The sequence below is a fragment of the Epinephelus moara genome, chromosome 20 (genome assembly GCF_006386435.1).
Source record: "Epinephelus moara isolate mb chromosome 20, YSFRI_EMoa_1.0, whole genome shotgun sequence".
Classification (NCBI taxonomy): Eukaryota; Metazoa; Chordata; class Actinopteri; order Perciformes; family Serranidae; genus Epinephelus; species Epinephelus moara.
Window position 1 is genome coordinate 20802659 of NC_065525.1, and position 12908 is coordinate 20815566.

The 12908-nt window shown below is 40.8% G+C and overlaps 1 protein-coding gene across 3 annotated transcripts in view; it reads left to right on the forward strand.

Moving 5' to 3' along the window:
• The window catches only part of ric8b (RIC8 guanine nucleotide exchange factor B), a 17897-nt gene continuing 4989 nt past the window's right edge, over positions 1-12908 (forward strand). The window contains exons 1-9 of one of the 3 annotated variants that reach the window (XM_050072701.1): positions 1-208; positions 659-706; positions 800-1429; positions 3622-3716; positions 6517-6667; positions 7144-7242; positions 7478-7622; positions 7845-7989; positions 8128-8247. In XM_050072701.1, the coding sequence (XP_049928658.1) occupies positions 125-208; positions 659-706; positions 800-1429; positions 3622-3716; positions 6517-6667; positions 7144-7242; positions 7478-7622; positions 7845-7989; positions 8128-8247 (1517 nt within the window). In that variant the 5' untranslated portion in view covers positions 1-124. The remainder of the gene's footprint in view (positions 209-658; positions 707-799; positions 1430-3621; positions 3717-6516; positions 6668-7143; positions 7243-7477; positions 7623-7844; positions 7990-8127; positions 8248-12908) is intronic. The other 2 variants (XM_050072702.1, XM_050072703.1) reach the window with 2 other exon arrangements.

Below are 12908 nucleotides of genomic sequence, written 5' to 3' on the forward strand. Positions count from 1 at the left end.
ACAGCAGCAGCAGACCTGACTGACACTATCCCACTAAGCTAGCCTGTCAGCTAGCTAGCTAGCTGCACAACACCCATTGGTCACGTCTAAACCAAGCTAACTACTCTATCATCAGATATCCAACATGGATTTGAATACCGTCGTGTCGCAGCTTGAAACTGCCAACGAAGAGGATATCGAGAAGCTTCTGCAGCAGTATAATCGAGAGGTAAGCGGCGTCTGTACTCGTTTTCACGTTAACCAAAACAAACTGCGACGCTAACGTTAGCTAGCTAGCTAAACAGCTCGCTTTGAGTTAGCTAAACATCTTAGCAGCCGAATAAGCTAACGTGTTAGCACTGTCATATGATGTGTCGTTAAACATATTACACCAAGCATATGAATGAGGCAAACAGGACCTGGATACGTTGTTTACACCAACGTAGTGCTGATAATGCTAACACTGCCTGCTCACAAACCATGTTACTAACTTACACCCAGCGTTAGAGTTTACGTAGCAATATAATCACAGATATGCTAATTCATTGAGATCTCTGGGAAATAATCACATCCATTTCACAGATGCTAGGGCTTTGGGCTATTTGTTATAAGGCATGTTTAATATGTGTTTGTGATATGAGTTGTTTGGTGTCCACAATGAGCATCTTATCTGTTTCAGAACAGTCACACCTTCAGTTTTGACCCAAAGGAAGAAACCCTGCGGAGTGTAAGTACTAGTTAGACGAGCAGCTGGTTATTAGGTCATCAGGGCAGCTCAGTTATGTTGTAATCTATAATTTTGTCGCTTGTGTCATTTCAGAAGTTGTGTCAGAGTGTGTTGTCAGTCCTCGGGAGGCAGGTGCAGCCCAGCTGTCAGCAAACATGTCTGGTGACACTCCGCATCCTGTCCAGAGACAAGCGTGTCCTCGCACCTGTAGCCACCAGGGAGGGCATGTTGATCCTGGGAGGCATGGCGAGGCTGAATGCTGGAGAGGAAGGAGATGACAACCAGAAAAACTCTCAGGAAGACACCCAGTCAGAGGAGGAGGAGAGGGTGGTGGTGGAGGCCTTGAAGTGCCTATGCAATGTGGTGTACAACAGTCCTGCTGCCCAGCAGGTCAGTGTAGATGTGCAGCTGGCTCATGGCCTCTGTGCCAGCCTGCGTACAGCCCGCACATGGCACCATGAGGTGGGCCTGTTCACACTGCGCCTTCTCTTCCTGCTGTCTGCACTGAGACCTGATGTGAGAGGGCTTTTGAGGAGAGAATGGCATGCTGTGAGACTACTGACAGAGGTGCTGGAGCACACCCTGGATGTGCGCTGGGTTGGTCCCTATGAAGCTGCCCGTCCAGATCCGCAGGCCCTGCCCATGCCTGCTGAGGACAATGAGCGAGCAATGGAGGCACTCAAGGCCTTGTTCAACCTCACACTGTCTGACTCTGGTGGTGAGGTGAGTGTGTTGTGGTTATATGTTTTAAATCTCTTGCAGCAAGCTAGTGATTTGGGTTTGTTCTCTCAGTCGTTGTTGCGCACAGGGTTTAAGAGAGGATCAAGTATGCATCACCAGAAACGTAAATGTTTCTGGCTCTATCATTTGCTCAATTACAGACTGTCCTTGTCCAGAGAGATCATATACCTGCTCCCCACAACAGCCAAATTATATCTATTACGAACCATTTATCCTTTTTACATCTCTCTGAAGAAAACAATTGACCTGTTAGTAATTTACTGTCAGTGTAAATGTGACATACAGTGTAGAGTATCTTAATTAAAACAGTGCAGCTCAAGATACTTCCAAATTTAATGCACAAGCTCTGCACTGCGTCATTAAGATAATCATTACATGTCAGTTTACACACCATCAGGGACATTCATCTAATTCGTGATAAGCTGTGACCAGTTCAAGGGCCAGAGCAGGTGAGACAATTGGTGACAAAATCAGTATCAGGTGTGTAGGGGGAGTCCTCATGTGTAGGTGTGCCAGTTTCAGTACATAGTTGTTGTTAATATTAATGTTTTACACCTGTGCTTTTCTGTCAATGACAACTCAAAATGGTCTTCTGAGTAGGGCTGCAGCTTTGTGATGTCAACTTACGTGATAAACACATCATGAAATACTGCAATATTGCGCACAGGAATTTTTTGAGTTAGTTGAAAGAGATCTTTCTTTTTCATCATCATTATTTTTTTTATTCAATGCCTTTTGCTTTCAGTTCAGTTTGTTCAGTAAAAGAATGTTGAAAATATTTCCCTTTCATTTTTCTAATATAATAATTTGTTGTGTTTTAGCAGTAAATTCAAAGCGGCAGAAAGGCAGAACTGAGTACACTTAAATATCTTTTTATTTATTAAGTAAGTAACATACAATATATACGATATTCAGCAATGTAACATTTCCTCATATCAGCCCAACTTTTGAGTAGGGCTGCAAAAAATGCCAAAAAAAAAAGGTAATTTTCACTGAAAATATTAAAATGATGATGATGTGATTTTTGCTGGGGTCAGTATCCAAGAAACAACATTGTTTGTGTTTTATCTGTGTAATTTGTAACTGTGCTTCATACTTGCTGCTGCCTATCTTGGCCAGGTCTCCCTTGAAAAAGAGGTTGTTAATCTCAGTGGGATCTTCCTGGTTAAATAAAGGTTAATAAATAATAAATAAATAAATCGTGACAGACCTAAAGCCATCCTTATAGAAGCCTTTTATATTCATCCATATCAAACTTATTTTGCAACTTGATCATGAAATACACAGTTAATTGGAAATCACAGACATGATTAGACAGGTTGCACTCACCAAAATGTGCTTGTTTTTTATTATCTTTCATATTGAGGGTGTGTAATAACCAGTGTGTCACATGTAAATCAGACTAGTCACTGTCAGAAATGTCCAACTTAAGATAGGTCTTTTTTACCGCAGACAATTTGACATGCTATAGTCAGACAATCACAGTTGATTCTGATAACATCTACAGTGGCTCTGTTCTATCAGATATCCCAGATAGTGTGACAGGGAGCCAGCATGCACAACACCAGGACCCTGAAACTAAAGCAGCTCAAAGGTCTACAGACACACAGAGGCCAAGAAGCAATGTCATTATATCCTGTGAATGAAATGGGACGCTATTTGGTACATATGCTTTTGGACCGCATGGCAAGTATTTGATTTTGATTGATGCCATTCATGATGTAGGTATCATGCAGTAGTTTGTAGCTACAGCTGATTTATGAAAATCACCATTAAACTTAGCGGTCTTGCCACATTTCATGCAATTTGGACTGAAGGGGACACATGACCGCAAAGGCTGCATCTGACAGTGTAAGTCTTGATGACACCAAATTGAGATTGTAGTTTTTAAGTTTGACCCTGCTCTCCTCTTCGATACTGTAGAAGACTCCTCTTCCTCATCCTGTTTTTTGAAATCTAGACAAAAAGCTCTCCTAGAGCTCCTCTGTTTACAGTTTAGACTGGATGTGATGCCTCATTGAATTTAGATGCGGCTGTTTTTGCAGTTAAGCCTGAGCTTCTAGGTCCCTGTCCTTGTAGCTTGAGTATTTTTCTCCCACGTTGTTTTGCTTTAATTCTTAACGATCAAAGTGTCTGCTTGGAATTCATGTTTTTGTACATCTTTGATTTGATAGGAGGATGACCACCAGTTCAGACTCATTGCTGCCATCCTGCGTCATCTGTTGATGCTGAAGACTGAGACAGAGGAGAAAACAGAGGAAGCACACAGGTGGGAAGTCTGACCTCTACTGATCTTAGTATTTTAAAGGGTAACTTAAACCTGTACACTATTTTCCCATATTTTCTGACTAAGGGAACCAAAGGTTTTGAAGTTGGTTCAAACAGGCTGCGATGTAACCAGTCAGGGCTTTAGTCCACCTTTAAGTTACATTTGCTAGAACAATGGTTCCCAACTGGTCCAGCCACGGGGTCCAGATTTCTCCTTAATTATTAGTTTGAAGTCCCACAGTTCAATACATTCAGCCTCATACTTGTGTTTGGCCATGTCATTGAGCTAGTTTGCTGTCTCTGTCAAGGAGCTGTCAATTAGTCACTCACTCTATAGCAGAAAACGGCACTTGAAAACAAAAGCTCTGTGCTGGAAATTTACTGTACTTTAAAATTATGTGTGTTTTTCAAACTTGACATGTTTGCAAGTCACTTGCAGTCCATTCAGAATGGGCCCGCAACCCACTTTGGACAGCGACCCACCAGTTGGGAACCACTGCTTTAAAGGGCCCTACAGGGATAGACCTCTTTGGTGTCTGATAATTTGGCAGTGGTGATTTTGGGGCTGTTTCTGGTTAATCAAAAAGAAGATCCCTTTTTAACAAAAAGGTCTGTCTCTGTCTCTAGTCTCTAGACACTTAGAATAACAATCTGAGCCAGTCAGTGGCAAAATGAGCACTTTTAATAGATCTAAATTGATGGTGCACAAATGCCCTGACTGGTTATATCGAAGCCTGTTTTGCCACTGCTGACTGCAGCCATCTTGTGCAATACTGGACCGTTTAAAAAAAACCTGTTGTTCCCATGAGTCACTTAGGCACAAAAACATGGGAAAAGAGGGTCAAGGTTGAAAAATACTGAAGTTACTCTTTAATCTTTAGTAAGATAAAACGTGGACATTGAATAAAGGCGCTTTGCACTTTGCAACCTGTGAAACTGGTCAAACTATTTGAAACTGATTTGCATTGAAAAGCACACAGACTGACAAAGTGCTTCCACCACCACTCAGCAAACTAACTTGAACCCATGCACTGCTGTCACCTGCTGTGATTTGCATATAAGCACCCCTCTGGACAAGCACTGTGTCCACAGAGCAGCTGTGAGTGAGAGACTAGCCTTGCCACAAATTGAGACTGATAGCTTACGGTTCGATAGCAGACTGCAGTGACTTGTGGCAAAAACAGACATGTGTTGCCAGAGCCTTGTTGGGGGATATCATCCTCTAGATGCTCTTATCCTAACACTGCAGCAGTATCTTCTTCTCATGGTAATTAAATGCAGGAATGCCAAGAATCTGTGGTCAGAAACTGAAATTTAAATAGTGTCATGTAAAAGAGACTGATGTTTCTCTTGACCTGTCGAGTTAGTGGCTCAACTGGTCGTGGGAGTTTGGCCCATTGACCAACCTTACTTTGTTTGAATATAACTATATGACAGGTGGAGTGGGGGAGTGTAAACGGGTAAAGTTGTCTTTATATAGAAAACGGCCTTGAGGCCTTTGACTTTTTATAAATCAGAACCAGCTTTAAAATCAGTGTGCATCATGAATATAAGAAGAAATTTCAGATTTTCCTCACCAAACACAAACATCCTTTTTTAAATTCACTATTTAGGTCCTCTTTCCTACCTTACCCTCATTATTTGTCTCTGATTAGCTATTGCAAGTCTTCTTAGACAGTAGTAACATCAATATTAGGGCTACAACCAATGATTACTTTCAGTATCCATTAATCTGTTGATAATTTTCATAATTAATTGATTAATTGGTCTATAAAATGTCAAAAAAAAGTCCACAACCTAAAGACTCTTCATTTACTATTAAACTTGACAAAGAAAAGCAGCAGATTCTCACATATATATACCAATACAGTGATGTAATTTCTTGGCTGTATTGTTAAATAACTTGTCAAACTAACGATTATTTTTATTATCGATTAACCTGCCTTTTATTTTTTATTTCTAATTAGAAAGAAAAAAATCAACTGTTTTTCATTCTAATTGTTTTATTAACAAAATGTCATAGTGAAACATGAAAGGTCCCCAACTTTTCAATTATCATGTATGACAAAGAAAAGCATCAAATTCTCAAATTTAAGAAACTTAAAATCAATATTTTTTTGGCTGTTTTGCTTAAAAAAATACTAAAACAATTATTTGATAATCAGAATGGTTGGCAATTAATTTTCTGTCGATCAACGAATCAGTTAATTGAATTGTTGCAGGTCTAGTCGATATCCAGACTAAGTAGATAAATCTCAAAACTCGGGCAGCCTTGATGAATGTGCCAACTTTTTAGAGGGTAGAATTTTCTAGCTGGGGATTGACGTAATTATCTTGATAAAATATTCATTATAAAACTTTATTTTCTGTGTTTTGCTGTCCTGACAACACAGATTTGTGTAGACTAAACAATGTGGCACAGGTGGGAGTAAAATCAAATCATTCTTCACTTAAAAGCCCCTGTTTACCCCGTGTAAGCCAGATCGCACCCTGAGGTCATCTGGCAGCTCCCCATCAGCTGTTCCAAAATGTGGATTAAAAACAAGAGGTGATTTGGTCCTTTGCCACGAGGGGTCTTTGACTTTTGAACAACTTGTCTCAGGCAAAATGTTCCAGAGCTTTCATCCTTTAATCATCTACTTCACTTCTTAAACCTACCTTTTTTTTTGGGACTTGGACCTCTTCAGCCTCACAGACCCTGCTGATTTAATATCTCCCCTTTATGTACCCCACTGTAAAATATCAAACATTTCGTAAAGATCTACAATATTCAGAGTTTTTTTCTGTTTTCTAATCTGCAGCCATGCTGTCAACCTGCTGAATAACCTGCCTGTGTCCTGCCTGGACGTGTTAATCGACGTGCCTGTCCAGGGAGGACTGGAGATATATGGTGGGAAAAACATGGATGCAATCCAGAAGTTAATAGACTTCATGGAGAAAAGGATGGACAAGGTAAAGTTCATCCTCTGTGGTGAATACAGGAAGAACCAGCAGCATTGTTTACACACTGAAAGTTACTTGTCCAAAATATCTGTTTATGTGTGGTTAATGGTTCATCTAATACTCTAATATGTCCCTAAAATAAACTAGTATGAATGGTGAAATATAATACATCACACTAGTGGAGTAAATTTACACCTGTTGTTGATGCTACGGGACGTAACAGAAATATTTTGAGCTTATGTATAAACTACACTACAAACAGAGATACACTCACATCCAGCCAGCTATGGTGCGCTGATATTTAAAAGCAGTGCTGGACCTTGTACCCTTTAAATACACCCACTCATGACAGTGCTGTAGTGCATGTCATTCAGTTTCTCATCCACCCTTCCTCATGTTTCCCATCTGTGCACCACAGATTAAAATCAGTCCACTGTTCCAGCTTGTGCAGCTTGTGAAGTGTTTGTGGTTTGTGTCACTCCAAGCAGGGCTCCAACTACAAAGAGGGTTTGACTCCGGTGCTCAGCCTTCTGACTGAAGGATCCAGACATCACAGGGAGATCCGCAGATATATCAAAGCTCAGGTACAGTAGCAGGTTTAAACAGAGATAATATTAAAATATGTGATGTGAGAGGCGAGCAGCTGCCCTCCTCAAATGTCTGAGTAAAGTAATGACATCTCAGCCAGATTTTAATCGCCTTTAAAGCCATTAATGTGTGTGTATGTGTGTGTTCATTAGCCAGTGACTAGGTGTCAGAGCTTGGTTATAGTGATGGAAAAACAATAATCTGAACTATTTATAATGTCTGTATGTACAGGTACTTCCCCCGCTGAAAGATGTGAAGATCAGGCCAGAAATTGGCACCACCACCAGAAACAAGTTGGTTCGCCTTATGACACACGTCGACATGGGTGTGAAGCAGACGGCTGCAGAGTTTCTCTTTGTCCTCTGCAAAGAAAGCGGTGAGCAGTGGTCGGGTCAGGGGAAGAACATGAACACCAGATGAGAAAGCATGAGAGTGAAAGAGCAGGAATGACATCTCTAGTTGGGCATAGTTGATAAAGGAGGGCACTGTCAGATATATGATTACTGCATATCTGTGACTTCAGCATGGCTCAGCATCACACATTTAAATTATTATATTTAACTTCACAACCTTGTGTATTTGTGGTGTCGTCTTGTAGTGGACAACCTGTTGAAGTATACAGGATATGGAAACGCAGCAGGGCTCCTTGTGGCTCGAGGACTTCTCGCAGGAGGGAGAGGAGAGACTCAGTACTCTGAAGATGAAGACTCAGACACAGAGGAATACAAATCTGCAAAACCCTTGTGAGTGCTCTGCACAAGTCTTAAAATAAAGCCCTGACAATCTGATGTCAGCTTGTATATCACATTAATGTGTACGCATTGATAATGTATGAATCTGTTTGCAGCTTTACATTAAGCTTCCTCGTCTGCTTGTTGCAGCATTAACCCCATCACCGGTCACGTGGAGGAGCCAATGCCGAACCCCATCGAAGAGATGACGGAGGAGCAGAAGGAGTACGAAGCCCAGAAACTTGTCAATATGTTTGACAAGTTGTCAAGGTAAATATAGTAAACTGGAAAATGTTTTTATTATCAGTCAAACTTAACTTATATGGCACCTATCAGTGCACTTTAAAGTGCTGTACAGGCGATTGACTAAAAGGCTGTTAAAATGGTAGAATGTTAAAAAAGCACAATGGTCAACAAAGTTTTGACAAAAATGAAAAAGTAAATAATGATGATAAACAAGTAATTATAGCTGCTGCGCAGCGATGGGTCGGGTCCGGGCGTTTTTAGGCAATTCTGAGCAACAAGCAGAAGAATTGGAAGACATTTAGGAATTTAGCAACACAATCTGCCTTTTGCATCAGCTGAGGCTTGAACTCACAACCTCTGAGACTAAGAATCAATTTCTATCTCACTGAGCTAATTAGTCAGTGACAATTCATGTGTAGCTTCACAAATTGACTAAGCCAGACGTGCAGGTTTAGCAGCCGTCCATGCATGGAAAAGCAGATTTCAAACCACTGTAAAAAATTCAGTTATCGAAACAAAAATCTGAAAATACACATATTGCATCTAGACAGCATGGAGATGTTGGTAATTTGTTTGTAACAATGATTGATTTGCTCCATAAGTGAAAAACTGATGTTTAAAATTGCCATTTTTACATTGACTCCAATTGTTCACATTAGAGCAAAATTCAAAATGCTGTCAAAAATTCAGTTTTTGAGATAAAATTCTGAAATTTGCCAAACATCATCGACCATGACTCTAGAATTTTTTCATTTTTTTTCATGAACATTGAAGATTTATTTAGCAAGAATTTGCATGTATATGTTTACAGAACCGTTTACAGTCAAACACTTTGATGCACTGTAGGCTCAATTTTTGATAAATCAAAAATCTGAGGAACTTAGTTTTTGTAGGACAGTCTGAAGATGCTCTGTAGCAAGTTTGGTGTCAATTGAGCAAAAATTGTGGGAAAAGATAGGTTTAAGAAATTTTACAGTTTTTGAAAAAAACAATGTCATGGACTTCATAATTTTAATAGGTTTAAAGTTACAAAAGTTTCTTCAGTATTGGGGCTACAGTTTGATGAAAGTTGTGAAGTTGTAGCACGTATGGTTGATTTGTTGTGAATTTTCAAATTTTTGAACTTGAGACGCTTGCTGTAGCGCCACCATCAGGACTATTGGCTTGAGTTTACAGCTGAGGATATCTGGCATGAGACTGGACCTTTGTGCAAAGTTTGGTGAGTTTTCACCCATGGGAAGTATGATTTCCTCGGAAGAAGAAAGAAAAAGAATACCTAGGATTACAATAGTGTCCTGGGAGCTTAGCTGCCCGGACCCTAATAAAGCCATAAAATTATAAAACACCTCATAACAGCCAGACTAAATGGATAGGTTTTAGTTTTATATCAGTATTTTGAGCTCTCCTCAGATCCTCTGATAGGCTGTTTCAGCATCACTGATTCATCAGGCGAACATTGGTATCTGCCAGTATTCACTTTGTTGACTTCTAACGACCTATTGGCAAATAAGATGACAGTCCCCAATGGCAGTGGCTGATGTTTATGTTATGTCACTTTAATTTCACGCAGGCTAGATGCTGTCATTTATCAGACTTGGAAGACAGTTACATCACAAATAAGCTGCTGATTCACCACTGGCTGGACCTGACTTTGACATGACGTAAAAAGGCAACTGTTGTGCACACGTGCGGTTTGTTTTCACATTTACTTTCAGTGAGCAGCTGTAAAGCTCTGCATGTCATATCTTGGATGAGAAGAGAAATAGAGCTGCAACAAGGCTGATATGCTCATCTTTGTAAAGAAAAACACGCATCTTACTACGAAGTAGGCCACCACAGATTTTTTTTCCTTTTTTTCATTAATATTTGGAGGAGGACAGTATGATGTATAAACAACAAGAAAACATCAGCTTCAGCTATCAGCTACATTGTTATTTTAAAAGAGCAGTGTGTAAGACTTAGCAGTGAGGACTGCAGATTGCAACCAGCTGAATCTTCTCCAGTTTTCCAAGCGTGAACTTCTGGCTAAATTTCCTTCAGTATTCATTGTTCAGGAGGTTTTTACTTAAAGCTGAGTTACCCACAGAGATCTCTTGTCTCCAAAACAAACGGACCAGGTGATTTGAACCGGTAAAAACACTGAATGAAGTACTTTTACATTACAAATCAGTGTTTCCTAGACAATGTTCGGTTTAAAAGTAAACTGACCTGCTGATTTAAATTGGTAAAAACACTGAATAAAGCAGTTTCACATTAAAACATCGAGATAACGAATAGCCCTATCTAGAGCCAGTGTTTGGTTTGTCCATTCTGAGCTACTGTAGAAACATGGCGATCTCTGTAGACGATGACCTGCTCCCTATGTAGATATAAACAGCTCATTTAAAGGTAATGCAAACACAGTAATTCTTATTTTTTTAATATAGATTATACATCTAAGAAAACATACTTTTTATATTCCATTTCTGCCAGCATATCCCCCTAAATCATAAACACTGCACCTTAAAATTTCAGTGTAGGCCCAGAATTTCACAATTGATGCTTCTCAAGAAAGATCGTTAAACAGCAAAAAAAAAAAAAGCCACAGGAGTCTTTGCAAAAGAAACACAATTCATTGTTTATCAAAGGCTTGACTAAGATCATTAACTTTCTCAGTTTGAACAACTGTTGCTTTGCCCTCTCAAATTATTCATATTATTCATTGTTTGCTCTGCAGAGAGCCCCGCTGTATTTGTGTTGACCTTTCTCTAGTGAGCAGAGGCTAACATTAGTCAAGCACAATACCTGTACAAAGGTAACAGTGAGCTCGCTCCCTGCCAACCGATTCATCAAAGGAAGAATCTCTTGCTGTTAGCAGCAGCTTCAATTAGGCCCGGACTTCCAGCACGCCGCAGCATTCAGCTGGAGTAAATGGAAGCAACTGGCACGCCACTGCAGCATGATTACCGCCGCTCCTTTAATTATCACCTAATTGGGACACAGAGTCCTGGTTCCTTTTATGTGCCGCATTCAGGTTTTTTGATAACATGTGTCCCGACTTTATTCTTGTCATTCTGAGGAGCCAGTCATTGGCAAGGCAGGGAGTGGACTGAGACAGAGGCACAACTAACAACAAAGCAATTTGGGTGGAACGTGGACGAAAAAGGAAGAGACAGGGGCGAACAAATGTGCGGACGTAAGAAACCTGACCTTGTCATTGTTAAGCCAAAGAGGGGGTTGAGCTGTAATGAGGCACGTGTGCCCAGAAGAGGAAGATTCCTTTCCGAGGCCGCATCTTCTTTCTTCTCTTGCTCAGTGAAGGAGATGTGATGATGACGGGAGAGGTACTCCCTCAGTACAGACTCTAAGGAGATCAGTCGGAGCCCTGGAAGAATGTGCTCCCCTAACTGCTTAACTGGTCCTCCAATTAGCACATATTCTGCACCTCCACCCACCCCCTCTTACATCTGCCAGACCCCCAGTCCTCCGTCACTGCTGAGGAGGAGAGGAGGGATTATTTTTACACTAATTGGGAGAGATGATGTTTCATGTTTTTGTTTGTTGTGTCTTGTTAGTCCTCACTGTACCTGCTGACTTTCACCAGTGATACAAGGCTGTGGACAGGTGGTGCCTCTTTGCTGGTTTTATCACAGAGAAAATGCTTAAATATTTTCAGATATAACCACACCACAGGTCCCCTCCACCTTCTTGTTAATGAACTTACATAACCTGTATATTTCCCAGGATAAATTAAATGTAATTGGGGGAATCAGTAGGACTTACATGGCCATTTATATTTGAATCTCTCCTCAAATGAATGCAAATGGGTCCTTTTTAAATCTTTGGCGGATAATTCTCTGATAAATCATCTTGGAGGGAGTGGTGACACACAGTGCAGGTATAATTGGATTAGGATGAAGGGGCAGCCGTGGCTTTGAGGAGATTAGTCTGAGCGCTGATCCGGTAATTAAACTGCCAGAGGAGAGGAGAGGGGGGAGAGGGAGAGGGAGTAAGAGGATGGTCAGACAGGGGCAAAAAGTGTCCATGAAGCGGGGTGGGGGGTTGTAGAGTGAGGGTCCTTGAGTTCTGGATGTAAGAGAGTAAAGATGTACAAGTGAAAGCCCTCTGTTCGTGGATACAAAGGGTCCTGGGTGCTGAGTTTTATTTTAATTGGAAACATACATGAAGACAGTCAGACACTATTTTTTTGACATAGGTGCAGATTCTCTGAATTCGTGCTAAATTTATGCTCTTAGGTCTATTTTGTAAGTGTTGGTGGTGCTTGTTGTGGTTGGCATTGGATGGTGGTGACTGCGAGTCACTGGTTGGGCTGAGGAAATCAACTCACAAGTCTGTAACCTTTCCTTCTTCAGACTTCTACTAGCTAGCTAGGTTGAGGTTTTCAAATGTAGAAACATTGAGTAAAGGTGGAGAAGATGGGCACCAGCGGAACTAGCATCCTGCTAGCCGCTGTACTGGTGTTGGATAATAAACTCACCAACCTACGTGCCGCATCAGCTTCCAGCAGGATGTCAGGAACTGTTACGTCCTTTGTTTCACCAAAACTTGGCTAAATCCTGGACAGTGCCATTTAGCCAGGGGACTCTTTTCCTAAATGCTGATCTGACAGAGCAGAGGACTCTAATGAAAGAGGGGGATGAGGTGTGTGTTTTATGGTGAAAAAAGGAGTGGTGTGTCAGTGGGAA